The sequence below is a fragment of the Myxine glutinosa genome, chromosome 2 (genome assembly GCF_964187855.1).
Source record: "Myxine glutinosa chromosome 2, kmMyxGlut1.1, whole genome shotgun sequence".
NCBI lineage: Eukaryota > Metazoa > Chordata > Myxini > Myxiniformes > Myxinidae > Myxine > Myxine glutinosa.
The window spans coordinates 180,376,935-180,403,274 of NC_136262.1; the positions used below are offsets into that span (position 1 = coordinate 180,376,935).

The following is a 26,340-nucleotide window of genomic DNA, read 5'->3' on the forward strand; positions in this document are numbered from 1 at the left end:
CCGGATTGACGCTGCTTCGCTGAGGTTCGTTCCAGTCAGCCGGTGTTCGCATTGTGAGCGGTTTTCATTTAAGATAAATATATATAACTCAGCGTTACTTTTCGTGAAAGGCCAAACCAGTCATGAGAACGAAAACAGTTTACGTGTGTATTCAAGGAAAGACTATTGTGTAGCGCCTCCTCCAGGTGCGAGAGGGTATAACAAGTCCCTCCTTCACTATTAGTATTGTACAGTATTTCAGTGCAATGAGGTATTTTTTATTACATCTTTGAATAATTATAACGTAACTCCCCTGGCTGTTCCCTCTTGGTATCTCTAATTACAGTTCGAGGGAAAAGTTAAATTCATAACTCCTTTCTGGGAGACCTGGGAGACATCAATTATTTTCACCACCGTTTTGTTTCCTAATTACCTCATTATCAATAACATGATGTAAGGTCCTGGTGAAAATTGCTGAACTCAGTGGACTTTTTGAGGCCAGTCCGTGGCCTGCCTTTTTTTATAATAAAAAAGGTAAAAAAATCAAACATTTAAACAGCCTTGGACGTGCACCTTGACCCCACGGCCAAGGCACACCGTCTATCAAGACTGTTCCATTGGCATACACATGCACTTCAACCCCAAGGCTGAAGCACATGGTCATTCAAAACACATGCATCCTGACCCCGAAGGACCAGAATGCATGGTCATACAATACCACCGTGGGTTTTAACACGGGTAACACGGTTTTAACACGGCGAAACTCAGTGGGATGAAGCTGAATCATCCTCGACATCATTGCATTGCCATGTGATGTGTTTCTGGCTTTCATTAGCCCACCCACTGCATAGCAGGAGAGGTTCTGCAATCACGTGTGTGTGTGTGTGTGTATGTGTGTGTGTTTATGTGTCTGTGTGTCTGTGTGTGTGTGTGTGTGTGTGTGTGTGTGTGTGTGTGTGTGTGTGTGTGTGTGTCTGGGCCGTAACTATTGTACACCACTCCTTTCCTATGCCATCTCCAGGCGATGCAAAACGTCATTGCTGGGCACCGAAGGGGGCTCGGCAGTGACGCACGCTGAAAGGGAGTACTCAGTTTCACTCAGTTTTCACTCTGGTTGTTTGTTGTGCACCGCTCCTTTCCTCTGCCATCTCCAGGCGCTGCATAACGTCGTTGCCGGCACCTAATGGGGCTCGGCAGTGACGCACGCTGAAAGGGAGTACTCAGTTTCACTCTGGTTGTTTTTGTACACCGCACCTTTCCAATGCCATCTCCAGGCATTGCAAATCGTCATTGCTGGGCACCGAAGGGGGCTCGGCAGTGACGCACGCTGAAAGGGAGTACTCAGTTTTCACTCTGGTTGTTGTACACCGCACCTTTCCTATGCCATCTCCAGGCATTGCAAATCGTCATTGCTGGGCACCGAAGGGGGCTCGGCAGTGACGCACGCTGAAAGGGAGTACTCAGTTTTCACTCTGGTTGTTGTACACCGCACCTTTCCTATGCCATCTCCAGGCATTGCAAATCGTCATTGCCGGGCACCGAAGGGGGCTCGGCAGTGACGCACGCTGAAAGGGAGTACTCAGTTTTCACTCTGGTTGTTGTACACCGCACCTTTCCTATGCCATCTCCAAGCATTGCAAATCGTCATTGCCGGGCACTGAAGGGGGCTCGGCAGTGACGCACGCTGAAAGAGAGTACTCAGTTTTCACTCTGGTTGTTTGTTTGTTTTCTTGCTTTCTTGTTTGTTTTCTTGTTTGTTTGTCCGGACGATATCTCAGCCATCCTTTGAGCTAGGAAGCTGAAATTTCGGCACAATAGTGAGCAAGTCCTTTGTCAAAAACAGTATTTTTTGTTTTTTGATTAATCAATTAATTGAGGAGTTATTTAATTATTAGCGATTAATGAAGTACTTATTTAACTAATCAATTTCCTTTCTCTTCTGACCATTAACTCAGGCACCTTTTGAGTTAGGAAGCTGATATTTGGACATGCCAATGACCAGGTGATTTGGCTGCAAAGGCTATTTTTGATTTATTAATTAATCAATTAATCGATTAATTATTTGATTAATGACAATTTTTTTTTTTTTTTTAGTTACAGATTCTGATGAAATGGTGGTGGTTTATGTGTTTTCTGACCGAATTGATTAATAATTTAATTTTTTTATGATTATTATTTATTTATTTTCATTAATTAATCATTTATTTATCTTCTTTCTCATTTGGCCAATATCTCAGGCACCTTTTGAGCTCAGAAGCTAATATTTGGACATGAGTGACCAAGTGATGTGGCTATCAAGGATATTTTTGATTTATTGATTAATCAATCAATCAATTAATCGATTAATTATATTGAATTATTCGATTTAGTACTCAATTTTTTTTTTTTTAAGTTACAGATTCTGGTGAAATGGTGGTGGTTTATGTGTTCTATGACCGAATTGATTAATAATTTAATTTTTTAATGATTATTATTTATTTATTTTCATTATTAATCATTTATTTATTTTCTTTCTCATTTGGCCAATATCTCAGGCACCTTTTGAGCTGGGAAGCTAATATTTGGACATGACAATGACCAAGTGATGTGGCTATCAAGGATATTTTTGATTTATTGATTAATCATTTAATCGATTCATTATTTATTGATTAATTGATTAATATTATTGGTTAATCAATTAATTATTTAATTTTTTGTTATTGACTTATTTCATTAAATTTCTAAAAGATACTTCTTCGGATGAAGCACTTGTGGTTTAGTTATGCTATTAGCCAATTGATTAAGAAAATATTTTCTGATAATCTTTTATTGATTTTAATTATACAATTAATCAATCAATTAGCGTACACCTCTCCCTCCCAATGCAGCCTCTATGAGGTGCATTGCGGTATTGCCGGGCGCCGGAGGCGCCCCGGCAATGCCGCGCTGTGGGATATTTAATTATTTGGCATGGGGGCGGTGTACTTTGAATGTATCTTTACTTGTTTTTGATTTATTAATTAATCATTGAATCAATTAATCGATTAGTTATTTAATTACTCATGGTGGTCCCTCTCGGCTCTCCCCCCGTTGGTATTTTTGTGCACATAAGATTGTTCACGGTTCTGTTTAAATATTATTTAAATATGTATAACCTTTCCCCTTCAGTGTTTTACTCAGTGGTATTTTACAACACGCTGTTTTTCTTCCTATTTAAAAGGCTTTTCTCAATTTCCTCTCCAACTCATTCCACCTCAAAAAAAAGAAATTCAATATCTTATACGTCTCCCTCACTACATGGTCTAAATTCACATTCATTCCATCCCTCCTCCATCATTCTGAACCGGATTGCTAACTTGAAAATCACAACAAACCCAATTTGTTTTCAATGTTCGTCTTTCATTAATCATCCACTTTCTAAACTCCCCTCTTGCCCCTCCCATCCAAATCCCTCCCCTTGCACCTACACTCCTAAACTCCCCCCTTGCCCCGCCACTCTTAAACTCCCCCCCTACCCCTCCACTCCTGAACTCCCCCCTTGCCCTTCCACTCCTGAACTCCCCCCTTGCCCTTCCCCTCCTAAACTCCCCCCTCACTCCTCCCCTTCAAAACTCCCCCCCAACCCCTCCCATTCAAATCTCCCCCCATACCATTCCTCTCCAATTCTCCCTCCTCCCCCCTCCTCCTCAAAGCTGCCTCCTCCCCACTTCGTCTCCCTTCTATCTCATACCTCCACCCCCCCCCAACCTTCTTCTTTCCTCTGCCCCCCCTCAAACAACCCCTCTCTGTGCCTCATCCCTTCACCTTCAAACCTTTCATCCTCCTCATCCTTCCCTTTCTTGGAACTCTTCTGCAATCGCTGACACACTAACAACTGCTCTCCCTACCTCCCCCTCTCATCCTTCATCTTACCCTACTCCTCCCCTCCCCTGTCCTGTACCCGATGCTCCCCCTCTCTCTTCATTAACGGTATGGACCTCAAACATCCGGGGCCTTCGCTCAAACCTGACTGATCTCTCCATACAGGTTGCTTCTGACAATCCAGACTTGATCTGCTTAACAGAGACTTTCCTCCTTCAAGATGTCTCTGATTCCTTAATATATCTTCCTGGTTACTCCCTCCTCCGGTATGATAGACCTGAGCCTCGGCCTGGTGGTGGGGTGGCTATCTTTATCAAAAACTCTCTTCCTCACTCTCCTTGCACTGCCCTCTCTCCTCCTCACCCCCAGGAGTACCTCTGGCTACGGCTTCCTCTCCGCTCCCACCTTTTGTTCATATGTGTTCTGTACCGTCCCCCAAACAGTGATGACTCCATCTACATTTCACTGTCTGACAACATGGACCAACTTCTAACCACTCATCCCAACTCTCTCTTCCTCATATGTGGTGACTTCAATTGTCATCATGCCACCTGGTTGGGTGTGGGTTCCTCTCTCACCAGTCATGGCACCTCAGCAAAGGACTTCTGTGACTCACTGGGATTGACACAATCTGTCAATTTCCCGACCCGGATCTCAGCCAATGGAGTATCTTCTCTTCTAGACTTGGTTATGACTAACTTCCCTGCTAATGTCTGCTGCTGTTCTTCTGCTCCAATCGGTTCTTCTGATCATGTGCTTGTCAAAGTGGACATCTCTCTGGCCATTCTCAGAGAGCCTCCTCAGCGTCGACGAGTCTGGCATTTCACTCAGGCCGACTGGGACGGTCTTCAAGCAGCCATCAATCGTCTGGATTGGTCTCCCATCTCCACTGCCTCTGACATCAATTCTTCCTGGGAATTCTTCCAAAGCAAACTGATCTCTCTCATGCACAGATTTATCCCATCTCGCCTTCAGTTGTCTTACCCTTCCTCCCGTCCATGGTACACTGAATATTGTGGTGAGGCAGTTGCCCTGAAACAACTTGCCTTTGCCTCTTGGAAGGCTAATCCAACTGAAGGAAATCTCAGTTCCTTCCACCAAGCTCGGAACAAGTGTGTGTCTACCCTCAGGAGTGCCAGGAAGCACTATCTCTCCTCACTCAAGAATGAACTCTCAAACCTGTCTCCTTCCTCCAAATCCTGGTGGCGTCTGGTCAAATCCGTTTCTGGTGTTTGTTCCCCCTCCATCCCCTCCCTTACCTCAAATGGCCACACAGTTGACATCGCACGTGACAAAGCCGAATGCCTCAACTCTGTGTTTGCCTCAAAATCCTTAGTCCCAAACCCATCTCTCTCTGTTCCCACCTTTCCCAGTCGAACCAAACTGCTCCTGGACTCTGTGACCTTCTCTCCTGACAAGGTGGAGGAGTTTTTGTCAAACCTCGACTCTGATTCTGCAACTGGACCAGATGGCATCAGCCCACGGGTCCTAAAATCCTGCTCTGCCGCTCTATCTCACCCTCTCTCTGTTCTTTTCACCCTATCCTTTGCTCAAGGTCATCTGCCAGCATCCTGGAAATCAGCAAACATTACCGCTTTACACAAAAAAGGTGCAAAAACAGATCCTTGCAACTACAGACCAATCAGCCTGCTCCCAATTATCAGCAAAGTCATGGAATCCATCATTGCTTCGGATGTGAAATCTTTCCTCTTCTCCAATGGCTTGATCTCTGATCATCAATTTGGTTTCAGACCAGGTCACTCTACTCTGGACATGCTGCTTCTGCTGTCTCAACAATGGATGGAGGTCCTCAATGCCAAACAGGAAATCAGAGCTGTCTCCCTTGACATATCACGTGCCTTCGATACGGTCTGGCACCCAGCTCTGCTCACCAAACTCTCCTCCTATGGTATCCATGGAAATCTCCATGCATGGCTTGCGGACTTCCTCTCTGGTCGTAGTCAACGTGTGGCCCTGAATGGATTTCTCTCATCTCCCCTTCCCGTTCAGGCTGGAGTTCCCCAAGGCAGTGTGCTGGGCCCTGTGCTTTTTCTGGTCTTTATCAATGATCTCTCCGACTCTCTGGAAAATCCTCTGTATCTCTTTGCTGATGACTCCACTCTCTGCCGCTCCATTCCTCTTCCCTCAGATCGGCAGTCAGCAGCCTCCTCACTCTCTGAAGACCTGGACAAAATCACAGACTGGTCAAACATGTGGAACATGTCTTTCAATCCTGACAAATCTCACACTCTTACTATGTCTCTCCGAAAAGATCGACTGGATAACCCTCCCATCTACTTTCTCAACAATCCTCTCCAAGAAGTTCTGTCGCTCAAGCTTTTGGGTCTCACCATCTGCCATGATCTTTCTTGGGAAAACCACATTTCCAAGCTGGCCTCCAAAGCCAGTCGCCGACTGGGCATCCTCCGTCGTGCGAAGTCCTTCCTAGGCACACCTGAGCTCCTCACCACATACAAGGCTTTCATCCGCAGCTCAATGGAATACTGTTCTCCCCTATGGGCTGGTGCTCCTGCCTCACACCTGGCTCGGCTTCACGCTGTTGAATCCAAAGCTTTCAGAATCATTGGAATCTCCCGCGATGAAGCTATCTCTGAGGGCCTTTCACTCACTCACCGCAGGCAGGTAGGTGGTCTTTCTGTCTTCTACCGACTCCTCTCCGGCCTTGCTCCCCCAGCTCTCTCTGTGCTCTGTCCCCCAAATATTCCTACAGGTCGCACAAGATCTGCCAGCCACCCTCTGATGGTTAAACTGCCGAAATCTCGGCTCTCTGCTCACCTTCACTCTTTCATTCCTCTTTTCTCCCGCCTCTGGAACAAACTCCCACACTCACTTCAATCACACTCCTCCCTCCAGGTCTTCAAAACAGCTGTTCACCACCATCTCTTATCTTCCCCCATCCAAAACCTTGATCTTTTCTACCCCCACTAATTCACCCCAGATCCACCTTGTTTGAAATTCCAACTTCTTTCCTGGAAGTCTTGGCAGTGTCCATATGTTTTATACCTCTCCCACCCCCCCCCCCCCCTTCCCATGCCTCCCCCCCAAAGCCCTCTCCCTCCCACAGTTCTCTCGATGTCTCCATGTCTCTCGGTCCCTGCTCTCAAATGTTGTGTTTGTGTCCTTCCCCTCTCTCCCCATCTTGTCTACCGCTCCCGATGTTATTTGTTTTGTGTGTCTGTTTGTCTTTCTGTGTGATTAATGTTCGCTCTTTCACGAGCCTCGATCTTGTATACAAAACAAAACAAAAAAAAATAAAAATAATATTATTCGATTAATGACTAAAAAATTATTTTTTTTCAGTTCCAGATTCTGATGAAATGGTGGTGGTTTATGTGTTCTATGACCGAATTCATTAATAATTTAATTTTTTAATGATCATTATTTATTTATTTTCATTATTAATCATTTATTTATTTTCTTTCTCATCTGGGCAATATCTCAGCCATCCTTTGAGCTAGGAAGCTGAAATTTCAGCACAATAGTGAGCAAGTCCTTTGTCAAAAACTGTATTTTTGTTTTTTGATTAATCAATTAATTGAGGAGTTATTTAATTATTAGCGATTAATTAAGTGTTGCGATTAATTATTATTAGCGATTAATTAATTAAGTAAGCCCTGGTGTTGGGCTCGCGGCTAGGGTGCCAGCTTAGGATCCTAGGATCCTGGGTTCGAATCCCGGTCGATTGCTGAATTAACGCCAGAGGGGTTGACTCAGCCTGTCATCCTTCCGAGGTCAGCTAATTGAGTAGCAGTTTACTGGTAATTCCCTGTTTGTCGTTAAAGGCGGCAAAAAGGGTTGGCATCAGGAAGGGCATCCGGCCGTAAAACATTGCTTCAAAAAGGGGACCAAAAAACAACAACCACGGTTCCCGAAAAAGGCCAACCCCTGCTTTGCGGGGAAAAATGGCCTCTAAAGGTGGTTATGGTTTTTTTTATAATTAAGTAATTATTTAATTAATTAAATTTCCTTTCTCTTCTCGCCATTATTTCAGGCACCTTTTGAGTTAGGAAGCTGATATTTGGACATGCCAATGACCAGGTGATTTGGCTGCAAAGGCTATTTTTGATTTATTAATTAATCAATTAATCAATGAAACGATTAATTATTTAATTATTCGATTAATGACTAATTTTTTTTTTTTAAGTTACACATTCTGATGAAATGGTGGTGGTTTATGTGTTCTGTGACCGAATTGATTAATAATTTTATTTTTTTATGATTATTATTATTTTTTTTTCATTATTAATCATTTATTTCTTTCTTTCTCATTTGGCCAATATCTCAGGCACCTTTTGAGCTAGGAAGCTAATATTTGGACATGACAGTGACCAAGGGATGTGGCTATCAAGGATATTTTTGATTTATTGATTAATCATTTAATCGATTAATTATTTATTGATTAATCAATTAATTATTTAATTTTTTATTAATGACTTATTTAATTACATTTTTAACAGATACATCTTTGGATGAAGCACGAGTGGTTTAGTTATGCTATTAGCCAATTGATTAAGAAAATATTTGTGATAATCTTTTATTGAATTTAATTATTCAATTAATCAATCAATTATTGTACAGCTCTCCCTCCCAATGCAGTCTCTATGAGCTGAACTGCGGTATTGCCGGGCGCCCCGGAAATGCCGCACTGTAGGATATTTAATTATTTGGCATGGGGGCGGTGTACTTTGAATGTATCTGTACTTGTTTTACCATTTGAACTATTTTCATAAAATTTTCACCAATGCCTCATTGTGATAATGCGGAGAAAGACAATTAATAATTTTATCCAAAAGTCAAAAGGTCAAAGGTCAGTGTCACATTAAATCATCAATTTTCATCCAATTTACCTGAAATTTCAATTTACCATTTGAGTTTTGTCATCAAATTTTCAACAAAACTTTATTATGACGATATGGAGAATACAAATTAATAATTTGGTCAAAAGTTAAAAAAAGTCAAATGTCAGCATCACATAAGATTGTCAATTTGATCATCTGATTGACCTGAAACTTTAAGAAGTTCCATATTGGGTCACTGAATTGGTTCACCAATCAAAAGCGAGAAGCTGATTGTTGTGTTATTTTTTATATCAAAAGGTCAAAGGTCATGGTTGCGTAAAATCACCAATTTCACCCGATTTACCTGAAATTTAAAGAATTTGCATATCGGGTCACTGCATTGGTTCACCAATCAAAAGGTAAGAGTCGATTGTTTTTTTTTTAGATCAAAAGGTCAAATGTCAAGGCTGCATAAAATCATCAACTTTCATTTTGTGGTTTTTGTTGAACTGTTTTCGTTATTTTGAGCATACAGAAGATGAAGAAGACGCCTGAATACAAACTGATGTGGACGGGCTTTGCATTTTCAGATGCTTTATAGTTTCCTCTTGTGAGCTTTGCCTGTTCATATCTACTTCTCGTTGGTTGTTTCATTGTCTTAGAATCTCAGAAATCGGATTATTGCTTCGATTCATTTAGCAAAGGTAAACTTATTCTTTTCATTTTCATGATATTACGAGTTTCACGAGCTTTGCAAGTTTATGGGTCTTACTGTTGTATGTTTTTTGAACTTGCATCATGAGACACTCATCGCTTGTTGTTGATTGGCCTACTGTTCTGCAAATGTTGGACATATTTTATATTCTTTTATTCCAATTCCATTTTTGCATCGTTTGCTTATCTTACAAAAAAAAATCTTCCAAATGATTTGTAAAGTTGTTGACGCCTGCACCTAATATAAGGGTCAATGTCAGTTGGTTATTTACTGCAGTTGTATTTGAAAAGAGCCACTCGATGGCCCATGACAACAAAACCGTGTCGCTGCTGGAAATATGGAGATTGCGTATCTCCCGGTGATGTGGACAGGAAAGCTGGCTTGCGGGTTATACTCGTGTGCGGGTTATACTCGTGTGCGGGTTATACTCGTGTGCGGGTTATCCCCATGTGCGGGTTATACTCGTGTGCGGGTTATACTCGTGTGCGGGTTATACTCGTGTGCGGGTTATACTCGTGTGCGGGTTATACTCGTGTGCGGGTTATACTCGTGTGCGGGTTATACTCGTGTGCGGGTTATACTCGTGTGCGGGTTATACTCGTGTGCGGGTTATACTCATGTGCGGGTTATCCCCATGTGCGGGTTATATGTACCTGTGTCCTGTAATTTTCCAAGAGCACTTTTTTCCCCAGGTGTGGGGCATGCAATAGGACGGGTTATTTGCGTGACAATATGGTACCCACCATCCTACCAGAGTACCCACCATCCGGGTGGGTGGAGATTGTGCATTACTTGCTAAAAAGGGTATTGTCTGCATATTGCAAGATTCTTTAGTATGTATGGTGTGCATCTAGGGGAGTCTAATGCGTCGATGGGTCTAAGGTGTCTAAAGGGTGTAAAGGTCCCTCTCAATGGTGAAGATCCAGATCCGGATTTGCCGTGTCACCCACCCAACCTCTCCGCCAAGTTTCATCCGAATCTGTCCATAACTTTCTGGCGAGGGTAACAAACGGAGAAATCGCAGTTTACCACCTGGCCTTGTTAAACAGGTGTGTCTGCGTGTGTCTTATTATTCCCTGTTTGACCTCCTAACCCCACCCGTTAGACATGCAGTACACAAATGGAGAGAACCAGCTGATGGAGCTCCGTAAGGAAGCAGGAACCTTGCTCCAATTGAGAAAAATCCTCCAGGAACAGCTCAATAGGCTCAAGGTAGCATAACCACGTAATAGCGGAACACTGTTCATCATTCACGGTAAACTAGCCCATTCTTTCTTCACATTTTTTTTTAATCCCTTGGAAGTTGGTGGGACTGCCAAGATAGTCTGATGCGAATGTATTTGAATCCAAATTGTCCAGTCTGGGATCGGTCAGGTTTTACTACAAAACATTGTCCTGGTCCTTTGTACTGTTACGGATCTGGTCTCGGGGATAAAATATGGGATATACCGTATTAGAATAGTTATTTCACAGTGCTCCCCCCCCCCCCCCCTCCTCTCCGCATTGCCTCTGCATCTATGCCCCACTTTCCCTACATTATTGAGCCTTCCCCATCACTCATCGGTCCTTGTATGGAATTTCTCCTTTCGCTAACAGCCAATCGGCGCAGCTCACGAGTACATTTGTGGGATTAGCTATGAAACTTTCCTCACTTGCTAGCCAATGAACATGCACCATAAATCATCATCTATCGGGCTGCATCAGTCAATGAGCGTGCTCTGCGGACAATAAAAACACGCACATCACGCGGGTTTTGGTTCATGGTGGTTCTGTCCTACTTCTTCCGGTGCCCTGCTTGGTTGGTGGTGTTTCGTGGTTGGAGAGTTCATGGTGGTTCAGGTTCATGGCACACGTCGTCGGTGGTTCTTCGGGAAGCTGGTACACTGGGAATGTGGTTGGTCTGGCATGCAAGCCTCACACCACTCTGCTGCACACCTGAATAATGATCCACACCATGTGCATGAGCATTGCCTGTGTGGAACAGGTTTCTCTTTGTTTCATCATTTCCTTTGTCTATCCCATGTTCCCTGAGGTAACGAATAACGTCGTCATAGTTCCCAGGCGCAGTGGTATAACTTATTATTTGTTATTGTCTGTTATTGCCACTGCATGGCTGTGTTCTTCTTCCTCCCCCTTTTAAATTTGTCCGCTTCACGTGGGCGCTTCAGGATGAACTTTAGCCAGGGCTGCGTTACGTATTACGCGTTACGCCGCCCCGGTATGATACCGCCGCCCGCGCGCAGGACACCTATACGCGCGGGAACGACGTTCCCACTGGCCTAGCGCTACTACGTTTAGGCCAGGCAAAGGGCACACTCCGCGGGCACTGTGCTACGGCGCAATCAACGGGTTCCGAAGGCCACCTTTTCCCTTCACTCATTGCAAAGCCCCCGTCCGGTCGGCCTGTAGACGGACGGTCGACCCGGGCGGCAATCAGAGCAGGAGCGATTTCCCATCAACGGCCTTTGCATTAGTCCCAAGCTTATGCCAGTCCCATAAGCTTATGCCAGTCCCATATACACATATACAGTATATATACAGTACGAATGCTCCCGGCAATCTCAAACCTAGCACCGATGGAAAACAGTGCAGGTAAAATGAGGAGCACCAGGAGTCCACATTAATATTGCATCTTAAGGCGCGGTATGAGGATGGTGCGTTTAGTTACTCCCGCCGTTTACCCGCGCTTCTGTGAATCTCTTCACTTTGACATTCAGAGCACTGGGCAGAAATCACATCGCATCCACACTCGCTCACCGGCCATCGCGATGCTCAGCTCCCTGTAATGAATCCCCGTTTTGATGAGAACTTGTGTGGTGACTGGGAGTGGGCTCCATAGCGCTTAGAAAATTGTATTATTAACCCGATAGACAGGCAGATCTGGCCTCAACATGGAACACAAGGTTCGCTCGTTACGCAGCTGTTATCCCACCTTGGTTGTTGTATTCACAGACGACGATTCGCGCTAAGTTAACCCGGCGGATGTGCAGATCTTTTCGTCCAATACCCGCCAAGTGTCACATCGTTGAAGATGCAACGACCATAACGATACGGAACGAGTTGCATCACATGCTCTCCTGTTTAAAGGTTTATTAAGCCGGCTGTCTTTTCCTCTCCCATTTACTTGTGGATCATGAAAAATTTTTTATCTTGCCTTTCGAAAAGGATATGCCATTGTGTGCTCGTACCCTGACCAAATTCCATGTTCCTGCCCTGATTTTGACTGGAAAGGGAATCACAAACCATTTGGTGTCCATGTCGTCCACCTCTCGTTGTTGGTGAGTGTGCTAGACCATCCTGGCAGCCCTTGCTTTTAGATGGTGTATGTGATGATGATTGTTTTGTACGTACAGTTGTGCAGTATTCATATAATTTACCTATTCACAATATTTGTGCAAACAATGGAAGCTTTATCTCCAAATGATCAGCTGATTAATATTTGTCCTGACGGAATCGGGAATCGCTCGGAAAAACGAGAAGAATCAAGACTAGCAGGGTGGATTAGAAACCGAAAATGCACCTTCTTTTTAGTCAATGCAAAGCAAACAACACCCGTTGTCTCACCTGTCGGCAGGTAGAAGAGTTGGCGATTAATTCCTATATCCGGGAAGAGGAGGCAAGAAAGAACCCACAGCAGGAATCCTCTAATCCTGGGCATGTGGTGCGTTTTCGATTTGTCCTTGGCCTATCTCTATATATTACATACACAAATATGGCGGATTATTTTTTGACATTCCCTTCCCCCTCCGGTAGAAGGCGTGCTTTGGTATTTACTTTGTACGATTATCTCCAGTGAGACTATTGCAAAAATAAATTGAAATTGTTTAAAAAATATTTATTTGAATATAATTTTTTTTGCTATTTTATCCAAAATAATCTAAAACACTAATAGTTTGAGGGAGTTTTAGTGGGGCAGCTTCGCACCGAATTTCAAAGGGATGGGGACATGCCGGATAAAAGCACCAAAATTTTATCAGGCAATCTTCAGGGTCCCAGCTATGATTCTATAACCGGCGCCAAGCGATACGACCACTCTTATTTGAAATTATTTATTATTTATTATTTGTGAATTGTTTTTGAAAATTTTGGGAAAAACTTTTTTGGGGGGTTTTTGGAAAATAAATGTTTTTATTACAGAAATGAGAATCTTTTCCGAACATTTTGGTGTAATTGTTTTTAAAATCGAACATCTAGAAGTATTTTAAAACAATATTTGAAAATTAGGTGTCTCGGGTGCATTTCCTCAATTTGGAAATGGTTCTTGCAGAGTTTTGTGGTTCTTGCACAAGGATACCAATGAGGTCTGACTTCTTTCCTCGGCGCAGTTTTCCTCTTTCAGATAGAGAAGGGGGGTGCGGATGATTTTCACTCTGGAAGAAGGTTCCCACATCTGTATCCCTGTTCTGAGCAACTATGTACAGATGAGAGAAGAGGGACACATCATCTTTCAACAGGGAAACATCCTCTGACTGCTTCCTCTTCCCCTTGGATGGTGACCTGAAGAGAGGCAATGAGTTCCTCTTCACAGGCTCATGGATGGACTGCCTTCATTCAGTGATGATAGCCTTGTTGTAGCTGTCGTACTGAGTCTTTCCCACTTCTTCTATGGTATGCACAGTGTTGGCCACAGATTCTTCAATCACATGCCGCGTGTCGAGTGCAATCAGCTCGCTTCCTTAATCTAGGAACGGGTTGCTCATCTCGTTGATAACTTGAATAAGGCCCAGTGTTTGCTCGTGAAATGTCTTCTGCGCAGACAGACCTTCTTCGTGGTGCTGGCGTTCATCTTCTGAGATGGCAGTGTACTCCCGCTCAAACTCAGTGAGAATGCGTGCCTGCTCAGGTCTGGCGATCATCCACTTCTTGAAGGCTGGTGGGTTTTCAGTCAGGCCGACTGCTCCTCCAGGGCCCTTCACAAGCTCATTATTTTGTTCATGGGCTTGGTCGATCGGAATGCTGGAGAACCTTCTGGCTGTCTTCTGAACAACCCAGTTGCCTCTGACAATAAACTCCTCTTCGATTGTTGGAGGGAGGCTCTCCATGTCGCGGATGTGGATCGGGACCCATCTGGCATAATTATGGTGGTCAAGTGCGAAGAACCATGGTGCCAGGGCTTTCAGAGACTCGACATACAAGGGAAAGTCTCTTTCTCTGTGAGCGTGAACGAAGGTGCAGGTCCCAGGAGCTCAATCCTCAGGATGGTGTCCCAGTACTGAAAGGTTGGACTCTTCGTGATCATGCTTTGTTTCCAGTCCTCTTCTGTCCTATCTTCAGTTGCTGCACCAGCAGCTCCCTTCAGGTAGGCATCATTTTGCAGCTTGGAGAGTGCCAGAGCGCTGACTTGGTGGGCATGCCTGGTTCTCGTCAGGTGTGATGCCTTCAGGAAGGATTCAGCTGTGCCAGCAGAGGCTATGCCTGCCTGGTTTATTGCTGTCGCCCATCCAGATCCGTCTAGGTAGTCTCCAAGTGTCTTCCACACCGCCATCTCCAGGTGGAGTCCGCCGAACATGACAACATACTGGTCTTCACCGTGTGTGGTAGGCCAGTGCCACTGAATGAACTTGGCAAGCGCATACAGCGGAGCATCCATTGCTATTATTGGAATCTGTCCAGGGTTCAGGAACTGTGTAGATTCACGGATGACATCCATTCCATGCTTGATCATTGCAGGTGTGGCTGCCTTCTCATTGAAGAGAGGCAGAAGTTGAGTGATGGCAGCTTCTACTTCTTGAGCAGGACTGTTTTGAAACGAGGCATGGTAGGTGGACCAGGCTATACAATCTCCCTTGACCACCTCTTCTTTTGCCATGCAACATATAGCAACATATAGCAGATATAATTTCAACATATAGCAGATTTAATATAATATGCATGTAATTAAATAAAATAAAATAAATGTCTATTGTGCATGCATCTTGCTGTTCGGATCGTTTGGCGCCGGTTCTAGAATTGAAGCTTAGATGCTGAGGAAAATGCACCCGAGACACCTAATTTTCAAATATTGTTTTAAAATACTTCTAGATGTTCGATTTTAAAAACAATTACACCAAAATGTTCGGAAAAGATTCTCATTTCTGCAATAAAAACATTTCTTTTCCAAAAACCAAAACAAAAAAAATTTCCAAGAATTTTCCAAGAAATTTTCCAAATTGAGGAAATGCACCTGAGACACCTAATTTTCAAATATTGTTTTAAAATACTTCTCGATGTTCGATTTTAAAAACAATTACACCAAAATGTTCGGAAAAGATTCTCATTTCTGCAATAAAAACATTTCTTTTCCAAAAACCAAAAAAAAAAATTTTTCCCAAAATTTTCAAAAGAAATTTTCGCAAAAAAAATAAAAAATTCAAATAAGAGTGGTCGTATCGCTTGGCGCCGGTTAAAGAATCATAGCTGGGACCCTGAAGATTGCCTGATAAAATTTTGGTGCTTTTATCCGGCATGTCCCCATCCACTACCGAAACTGCCTAGCTATTTCCTGTGGCAGTCTACCAGTCAATCAATCAATCCGGTTAAATTGAGGGTGCAGTTCTAGGTTCCTTCACAATATGACTCAATACTATCTCCTCAGAGAAGGTCTTCAAAAGCTAAGGATCCCTGTTCTGGGATTTTCTGGTTTAAAAGTTTTTGTTAATTAGTTAATACAATGTATTCACACATCACATTGAGTACATTTACATAAACCCTTGCGTCAGGTTTGTGTCCTTGTCTGTGCATGCTCTTGTAGGCCTCATTCATCTTGTTGCCTTGTTTCCTCACCTCCTCTTTCTCCATTTGTTCATTCTCTTGCTCGTTTCTCTCCGCATTACTTCCCCATATATTCCCCTGTTTTTCCTGCCGGCCCCCATTCGTTCCCCAGGTTGTTTCCTCATTCATTTTCTCTGCTTATTGCTGCACTCTCCATGCGCTACCCTTTCCACCCCAGTTGTGCTCCTCTTTGAGCCTCGATCTTGTACAGAAAAAGAATACACTTGTTGAAACAAAAATCAAAATTGGGAAATTATTGCCTCCCCCCCCCCCCCCAGCCCCTCCTCTCCTTCACAAGTGGGGAGACACTTACAATTTTCAGCAGTACATGTGGTACGGTGCAAATGGTGTACTGACCCCTGCTGGAGAGAGGGGAGATGCATACAAGTCATGCATGACATATATTTTTCCAACCTCCCCCACCATTCCCCCTCTCCGCCCCTCCCCCTACCTCCCACCCCTTCCAGGCCATTCCAGGATGGAGCGGGTGTTTCTATCTATATCGAAAATGGCTTGACCAATCTTCACCAACCTTAGCATACGTGCTCGGGTTATCCAGGGTCAGATAGTATTAATTATTCACCTCCTCCCCGGGTTCATGAGGATGGGAGGGGGGAAGCAAATTTTCCTTTTCAATGTGTATCGTGTAGCACCACCCGATGGTGGTGGGAGACGGTATTATAAGTCAGCTGTGGAGGTGACTTGCAATTTTGCACTGTACACCTGGCAGAGTAAAATGCTTCACTGACCCCTACTAAATGGAGGGGTGTTTCTCGTTATTTCAATTCAAACACACTTTTTATTTTAAATATATATATATATATATTTTGGGGGGTTTCTCCTTACAGGTTATCCTTTTGATAGTTTAAACTCATTCATTCACTTTACCCACCTCTTCCCCCCTCCCCAACACAACCCATGTGTGTACATAATAATTACATGGCCCTTGGTTTGGTTGTGCATTGATTCATTCCATGGGAGATCATTGCTGGGTTTTTGTTTGTACTAGTTGGTGAAGAACCAAGAACTGGACAAAGAGAATGTGGATAACGACAGTGCCATCAACCAAACAAAACTGCAACTCGATTCCACACCTTTTGCACTCACAAGAAGCGCTGCTGCTGTTGACAATGTGGAGGTGGAGGAGGAGGAAGAGGAGGATGAAGATGAAGAGGATGAACAATTTACAGATGCTATTGCAAAGTAAGTTTATTTATTATTTATTTGTTCCACGTGGTAGGGGTGGGCAGGGGAGGGGGTGGTGTGGTGGCATTGCCTATACAAGCAGAATTTGGGTGAATTCGGAGTTTCCTGAAAGGTGGACATTATATTGCCTTGGTTGGATATAAAAACAAGTTGATTGTTCGTCACGAACTGAATTAGAAAATAAAAATGGTTTTGACCCCCTATGACCTCAAGTCCCCGCCCCCTGGGGAATGAACCCGGGGGTCAAATAGAAAAAATCGTTGCCTCTTTCATGGGTCCCCCAATGTTTATTGCATAAACAGTTTCATTAAAAATGTGCCCGTAATTGCATTTTTCGGTATTTAACCTTATTTGACCCAGGGGCGGGGCCAAAATGCACTTCTTGGCTTATAATCGGAAGAATGACACACGGTTTGACACCTTCACTGACCACAAACCTGATAAGTTTTGATAAGCTAAGATTGTTAAGCTAAGATTGATAAGTTAAGATAACCTGATAAGATAAGCACTTTGGTTTCAGACCAGGTCACTCTACTCTGGACATGCTGCTTCTGCTGTCTCAACAATGGATGGAGGTCCTCAATGCCAAACAGGAAATTAGAGCTGTCTCCCTCGACATATCACGTGCCTTCGATACAGTCTGGCACCCCGCTCTGCTCACCAAACTCTCCTCCTTTGGTATCCATGGAAATCTCCACGCATGGCTGGCGGACTTCCTCTATAGTCGTAGTCAACGTGTGGCCCTGAATGGGTTTCTCTCATCTCCCCTTCCTGTTCAGGCTGAAGTTCCCCAAGGCAGTGTTCTGGGCCCTGTGCTTTTTCTGGTCTTCATCAATGATCTCTCTGACTCTCTTGAAAATCCTCTCTATCTCTTTGCTGATGACTCCACTCTCTGCCGCTCCATTCCTCATCTCTCAGATCGGCAGTCTGCAGCCTCCTCACTCTCTGCAGACCTGGACAAAATCACAGACTGGGCAAACAAGTGGAACATGTCTTTCAATCCTGACAAATCTCACACTCTTACGATGTCTCTCCGAAAAGACCGACTGGACAACCCTCCCATCTACTTTCTGAATAATCCTCTCCAAGAAGTTCTGTCACTCAAGCTTTTGGGTCTCACTATCTGCCATGATCTTTCCTGGGAAAACCACATTTCCAAGCTGGCCTCCAAAGCCAGTCGCCGACTGGGCATCCTCCATCGTGCGAAGTCCTTTCTTGGCACACCTGAGCTCCTCACCACATACATGGCTTTCATCTGCAGCTCAATGGAGTACTGCTCTCCCCTCTGGGCTGGTGCTCCTGCCTCACACCTAGCTCGTCTTCACGCTGTTGAAACCAAAGCGTTCAGAATCATTGGAATCTCCCGCGATGACGCGATCTCCGAGGGCCTTTCACTTACTCACCGCAGGCAGGTTGGTGGTCTTTCCGTCTTCTACCGACTCCTCTCCGGCCTTCCTCCCCCAGCTCTCTCTGGGCTCTGTCCCCCAAATATTCCTACAGGTCGCACAAGATCTGCCTGCAACCCTCTTATGGTTAAACTGCCAAAATCAAGACCCTCTGCTCACCTTCACTCCTTCATTCCTCTTTTATCCCGCCTCTGGAACAAACTCCCTCACTCTCTTCAATCCCACTCCTCCCTCCAGGTCTTTAAAACGGCTGTTCACCACCATCTCTTATCTTCCCCAATCCAAAACCTTGATCTTTTCTACCCCCGCTAATTTCACCCCAAATCCACTTTTTTGAGGTGACTTTTGACTTCTTTCCTGGAAGTCCTTGGTGTCCTTGCGTTTTATACCTATCCTGCCTCCCCCCAGGCCCTCTCCCTCCCACACATCTCCCGATGTCCCTGCTCTCAAATGTTGTGCTTGTGTGCTTCCTCCCCTTCTCTCCCCATCTTGTCGACCGCTCCCCTTTTTATATATTTTGCTTGCTTGTTTGTTTGATTTGCTTTTTTGATAAATGTTAGCTCTTTCACGAGCCTCGACTCTGTATACAAAAAAAAGAAAAAAAAAGTCTTCACTGCTTTGTAATTGTACCCTCTTGTAGTGGATCAGGGAATAATTGCATGACAAGTGGGGACGAAGTGGTTAACAAATGTCTCGCATCTGACCCTGCAACCTGCAACATTGCACATAATAAAATTATTGTATTACACACATGCACTGGTGGTGAGAGTAAAAGTCACTTTATGTATTCACTTTGTCTCATACAAGGTGCTTTTCATGACTAATACCTGAGTCCCAAATTAAACCTTTTGTTTTCCTTAGGTTTAGAAATGAAATCTGTGAAACTGAAGACGAAAGCTTCAGCAGCTCGTGAGCAAATTTGAAAAACTGGACAGAAAGCAGTTCGGACACACCTTTCGGGTTTCTTCGGACCTGGCCTCGAACGCAAGAAATGTCTCCAAGAGAAATAAAAAAGATAGCAGCGATATTTTCAAGAATAATGTGTTCTTGGCTCCAAAAGGCTCATTTTGGGGGTGGTATATTTACATTTCTGCACATTATTATGGCCTTGTCATTATGCTGCGGTCAGACATGATGTTAATGTGTGAGACAAACAACTGTTCTCACATGAGGGGTGCTGGGATTGTAAAACGGGCCCAAACATGAAATGTAAATTGTTTTGCACAAATATACCTTTCACTGAAATAAATGATTTATTTTTTTGATGTTGTCTTAGCTTAGGTGTTGTCTTAGCGGTTAGGGTGCCGGCTTGGGATCCTAGGATCCTGGGTTTGAATACCGGTCATCGCTGAATTAACGCCAGGGGGGTTGACTCAGCCTGTCATCCTTTCAAGGTCGGCAAATTGAGTACCAGTTCACTGGTAATTCCCTGTGTGTCACAAGAGGTGACTAACAGGGTTGGCGGCAGGAAGGGCATCCGGCCGTAAAACATTGCTTCAAAAAGGGGACCACGGTGCCCGAAAAAGGCCAACCCCTGCTCTGCGGGGTTCTTCCAATACACGGTATAAATGATCACGATTGTGGATGGCAGATGATTTGAGATGGTGGTGAACAGCTGTCTTGGAAACTTGGAGGGAAGAATGACATTGAAGAGAATGTGGAAGTTGTTCCCACAGATGGTGAAAAATAAAGAGAAAAGGAATGAGTGGAGGTGAGCAGTGAGTATGGAATTTGGGAGTTTCACTGGAAGGGGAGGGGGGAGGTGCTGGTGGACAACCTGCAGTCTTGCATTTAACAGAAACCTCAGGGGGAAGAGGGAGACAGAGCACGGAAAGAGCTGAGGGTGAAAGACCAGAAAGGAGGCGGTTGAAGACAGAGACAACCGGCCCATCTGCGATGGCAAAGTGATAGGCCCATCGACTTGGCTTTATCATGCGAGATTCTAATAATCTTGAAGGCCTTGGTTCCTACGGTGTCAAGCTGAGTAAGGCGTGAGGCAGGGGTGCCAGCCCAGAGGGGAGAACAGCACTCAATCAATTTATGGATGAAAGTCTTGAAGTTGGGTGGATAGGTTTTCAGGTGTGCCAAGGAAGGACTTTCCATGGCAGAGGATGCCGAGTGGACTAGCTTTAGAGGTCAACTTTGAAATGTGGCTTGCCCAAGAAAGATCGTTCTTTCTCCAATATCCACCCCGACTCTCTCCTCTCATTGCTGTACAAGACCAGATTTCTGTTAAAATTATTTAACATCTTTATTATAACTAGGGCATGCCCGTACTATATATATATCTAAAATTATATCCCCCCCCCCCTCTATTTACATGAAATGGTTTGGTCCATTCGCAAAGCCAGTAACGACCACAGAACCACCCCCTCTATTTACATGAAATGGTTTGGTCCAAAGCGAACGGCTTGCGAGTACGGTGACAATCCCCCCCCTCTATTTACATGAAATGGTTTGGTCCAAAGCGAACGGCTTGCGGAGTTTGGTAAAGAAATCGCCATAGCGTGCACAAACGCGCAGGAAAGCGAAAGAATCGCAAATTAGTTTTAATTAGTTTTAAAACATAGTTTAACGCCAACATAGTTTGCCAACGTGAAATAAATGAATACGCTCTCAAATGTGCCGTCCGAGGCAGAGTCTGTTCGCCACGTTCGGCACACGTGATAGCTCGCTGCTCTCTGATTGGTTGAATCGTTTTTTGGACATAGCTCGGTAACTACTTGTCCGATTAATTTCAAACCTTGAAAAGGCACATCCTCGGGTCCCCAGCAATATACCTGGCAAGTTGCAAGTATATCGGACCCGTGGTTGTCGAGAAACAGCGGTCACAGACAAACAAACACACACACAGACATACACACATACACACACACACACACACACACACATACAGAGATTAGTGGAATTATAGATAGATAGAGCAAACGAATATGGTTATGTATGTCGTTATGTTTATATGTGACGAAAACGTCTTCTTCTTCTTCAAATAAAATTTCCACCCTCTTAATTGCGTTAAGACTGCTGAGACCCCTCAGACCTTTGATGACCCTTTAATTCCCCCAAGACCCTTCAGACCACCAAGACCCCTGAAGACCCAAAATACCCTGAAGACCCCAAACGCCCCGAAGACCCAAAACACCCAGAAGACCCAAAAGCCCCTGAAGACACTGAAGACCAAAAAGACCCCAAACACCCTGAAGACCCAAAACACCCTTAAAGTGCAAGTAAAGTGATAATATATATTAGGCCTTATTATATAATATATCCTGAAGTTATGTTTTACTGAAATGAAATCTTTGAAATATTATTTTAACTATGAGAAAAACACTTTTTCCTGGAAATTTCCCGAATGAATTTCAAAAGTGGGTGGGGCGCATCTGTGACGTCACGAAAAGACAATAGGCTTATCGAGGTCAACAACTATGGCATCAGCGAGTGCAGAAATACTTGTGGAATTTGAGGATTTGAGTGGGAGTGAGAGCGAGTTTGTGCTGGAATTTTCGGAGGATGAGGGAAGTTCTTGCGATGGATTTGTCACAGAAGAGATTGAGGAATTTAATGTGTATTTTGCTGGGATTAAACCCGAAATGTTCGAGCCGGAGCGCGACGCTAATCAGTCTAATGGCGGACCGCGAAACACAAATGTCGAGGAAGAAGCATCCAGAATGGGAAACAGTGACTGGTGAGTTCTTAACTAAATATAAATGTACATACTTTCATGAATGACAAGTATTTTAAGTATCGCCGCTTATGGACATAACATAATGTGTTGATGAGTGTCATGTTTTGTTGCAGGTGTACATGTGGTCACTGCCAAGCAATGGCCACAGTCAGGGAATCGACGTGTTGTCACGAGATTGGACAGACAGCACGTCGAATTCAGGGAATACACACACACACACACACACACACAAATACACATGAATGATCGTTTTGAGGCAATTTTTCCCCGCTAGAGCGGGGGTTAGCCTTGCGGGCCCCATGACAATCATGGTTCCCTGTTTGAGGCAATGTTTTTTATGGCGGGATGCCCTTCCTGACGCCAACCCTTGGTCACGCTCTTACGATGCGCAGGGATACGGTGTACCTATTCTAAACCGGGGTACACACCGGGATCACATACACACAAATACACATACACACATAAACACCCACACACATATACACACACACACACACACACACACACACACACACACACACACCCACACACATATATACACATACACACACATATACACCCACACACACACATATACACCCACACACATATACACCCACACACATATACACCCACACACATATACACCCACACACATATACACCCACACATATATACACACACACATATACACCCACACACACACATACACCCACACACATACACCCACACACATATACACCCACACACATATACACCCACACACATATATACACATACACACACATATACACCCACACACATATACACCCACACACATATATACACCCACACACATATACACACACACATATATACACCCACACACATATACACCCACACACATATACACACACACACATATATACACACATAAAGCGCGGCGTTACGCGCGCTGCTTGCGAGCAAGGAGGAAGCGGACAAGCGGTAACTTATAAGCGTCTTTATTTCAGGAGCTCACTGTAACACTGGCGCGCTCCGGGCTGCGCGCCCGGTGTATATCATGAGGCCACGCCTACCCATCGGGCGTGGCCACCGCCCACTTGGTGCGCGGAATGATGTCACCACGCCGGTGGGCTTTTGTGTCCGCCACACGCGCCCCCCCAGAATTCCCGCGCACCTGGAGGGCCAGTTTGCGGGGCAGACGAATGACCCGGCCGAGGCGCCCCCTGGCGATCGGCGGCGTCCGGGGTGCAGGGATGCCAGGTGGGATGCCCCTGGGATGAGTGCAGGAACCGGGGGGCGGCGTGGCGGCGGGGCTGGGCGGTGCCGGGGGTCCGCCCGCAGGGGGGCGGCCCCGACGTGGGGGTCGGGCCACTGGCGGTGGATGGTCCACGTCGAGGTGGGCCGGCTTGAGGCGGTCTACCGAAACGCGGTCAGGAGTACCGCCGATGTCCAGGGTGAAGTGCTTCGCCCCGGTCTCCAGCACGCGGAAAGGCCCGTCGTACGGGGGCCGCAGTGGTGTCCGGTGGGCATCGTGGCGGACGAAGACGTACTCCGCCGTGCGAAGCTCCGGGGCGACGTGCGTTGGTGGGTGCCCGTGGCATGCCGTTGGCACCGGGGCGAACCTCTGGGCGGTATCTTGCAGAGTGGAGCGCTTGGTGCCGTGGAGTCGGGGAGGAACTCGCCCGGCACCCGCAGCGGTTGCCCGAAGACCAACTCCGCCGCGGATGCGCGCAGGTCCTCCTTGGGTGCCGTCCGGAGGCCCAGCAGGACCCAGGGGAGCCTGTCGACCCAGCCGCCGTCGCGGAGGGTGGCCCGGAGCGCGGCCTTCAATGAGCGGTGAAATCGCTCACACAGGCCGTTAGCCTGGGGGTGGTAGGCCGTGGTTCGGTGCAGCCGGACCCCGAGCCCCTGCGCGACCGCCCCCCAGAGCTCCGAGGTGAACTGGGGGCCGCGGTCGGACGAGATGTCTGAGGGGGCGCCGAACCGGGCGACCCAGGTGGCGATGAACGCCTGCGCCACGTCGGCGGTGGTGGTGGAGGTGAGGGGCACGGCCTCCGGCCACCTGGTGGTCCTGTCCACCATGGTGAGGACGTAGGTGAAACCCCGCGAGGGGGGCAGAGGTCCCACCAGGTCCACGTGGACGTGGTCAAACCGGCGTTCCGGCACCGTGAACGGGGCCAACGGGGCCTGGGTGTGCCGGTGCACCTTGGCGCGCTGGCACGCGAGGCACGTCCTGGCCCAGCCGCAGACGGCCTTCCGGAGGCCATGCCAGACGAACTTGTCGGCGATCAGCCTTTGGGAGGCCCTCGCGCCCGGGTGGGACAGGCCGTGGATGGCGTCAAACACCTGGCGCTGCCAGCCCGCGGGCACGATGGGGCGAGGACGCCCGAGGGAGACGTCGCACAAGAGGGCCGCGCCCGCGCCGTCGAACGGCACCTCGGTGACGCGGAGGCCCGTGACGGCGGTCCGCAAGACCTGGACGTCGGGGTCAGCGGCCTGGTCCGCTGCCATCCGGGCATAGTCGATGCCGAGGTGGACTGCGTGGGCGACGGCCCAGGAAAGCAAATCCGTCACCGGGTTGTCCTTCCCCGCGACGTGCTGGATGTCCGTCGTGTACTCGGACACGGCCGAGAGGTGACGCTGCTGCCGGGCCGACCACGGCTCGGTGACCTTGCCCATCGCGAAGATCAGCGGCTTGTGGTCGACGAAGGCAGTGAACGCACGGCCCTCGAGCAGATGGCGGAAGTGCCTGACCGCCAAGTGAAGCCCGAGCAACTCGCGGTCGAAGGTACTGTAACGGCGTTCGGGCGGGCGAAGCTGCCGGCTAAAGAACGCCAGCGGTTGCCAAGCTCCACGCACCCATTGCTCGTGCACCGCGCCCACCGCGTAGTCCGAGGCATCGGTGGTGAGGGCGATCGGTGCATCGGGCGCCGGGTGCGCGAGCATGGTGGCGTTAGCCAAGGCGAGCTTCGCGCCCGTGAACGCCGTGTCCATCTGCTCGGTCCAGGTAACGTCGCCTTTGCCCGGCTTACCTCGGAGAGCTTCGTGCAGGGGGCGCAGGAGCTGGGCGATACGGGGCAGGAACCGATGGTAAAAGTTCACCATGCCCAGGAACTCCTGCAGCCCTCTGATCGTGCGGGGGCACGGAAACCCCTTCACCGCCTCCACCTTGGCCGGCAGGGGGACGGCTCCGTGCCTGGTGACACGGTGCCCCAGAAAATCGATTATGGCGGCGCCGAACCGGCACTTTGCGGGGTTCACAATCAGGCCATGCTGGCCCAGGCGTTCGAAGAGCGTGCGGAGGTGGCGTAGGTGCTCTTCGCGGGACGCGCTGGCGACGAGGATATCGTCCAGGTAGACGTAGACAAAATCCAAGTCGCGCAGGACGCTGTCCATCAGTCGCTGGAACGCCTGAGCCGCATTCTTCAGACCGAAGGGCATGCGCAGGAACTCGAAGAGTCTGAATGGCGTGATGACCGCCGTCTTCAGGACGTCCTCCGGCCTGACGGGGACCTGATGGTAGCCGCGTATGAGGTCCACCTTCGAGAAGAAGGACATGCCCGCCAAACGGGCGGAAAAGTCCTGAATGTGGGGGACGGGGTAGCGGTCGGGAGTCGTGGCGTCATTGAGACGGCGATAGTCCCCGCACGGTCGCCATCCCCCGCCGGGCTTCGGCACGATGTGCAGCGGCGACGCCCAAGCGCTCTCTGAGCGCCGAACGATGCCGAGTCGCTCCAGGGTAGCGAACCCCGCTTTTGCCACCGCCAGCTTCGTCGGCTCGAGGCGGCGTGCCCGGGCGTAGACCGGTGGCCCGACGGTGGGGATGTGATGGGCCACCCCGTGCTTGACGGCCTCCGCCGAGAAGGTGGGCCGCGTGAGGGCCGGGAAGCCAGCGAGGAGGCGGGTGAATGCGTCCGCTGCCGGAAGCGTACAGACCAACGTGACCGGAACCGAACCGTTCAGCAAGCCGCTTGGCAAGCCGCTCGTTGAGCTGCT

General features: G+C 46.9%; 1 protein-coding gene across 1 annotated transcript; it reads left to right on the plus strand.

Annotated features, from left to right (window-relative positions):
* Positions 1–15: 15 nt before the first annotated feature.
* On the plus strand, positions 16–19,960 carry SNAPC5 (small nuclear RNA activating complex polypeptide 5). The gene is made up of 6 exons (XM_068106677.2): positions 16–24; positions 9,209–9,228; positions 10,439–10,545; positions 12,908–12,994; positions 17,093–17,286; positions 19,557–19,960. Exons 3-6 carry the CDS (start codon positions 10,441–10,443, stop codon positions 19,606–19,608), a joined length of 438 nt encoding a protein of 145 aa, XP_067962778.1. The 5' UTR covers positions 16–24; positions 9,209–9,228; positions 10,439–10,440; the 3' UTR covers positions 19,609–19,960.
* The last annotated feature ends 6,380 nt before the right edge of the window (positions 19,961–26,340 follow it).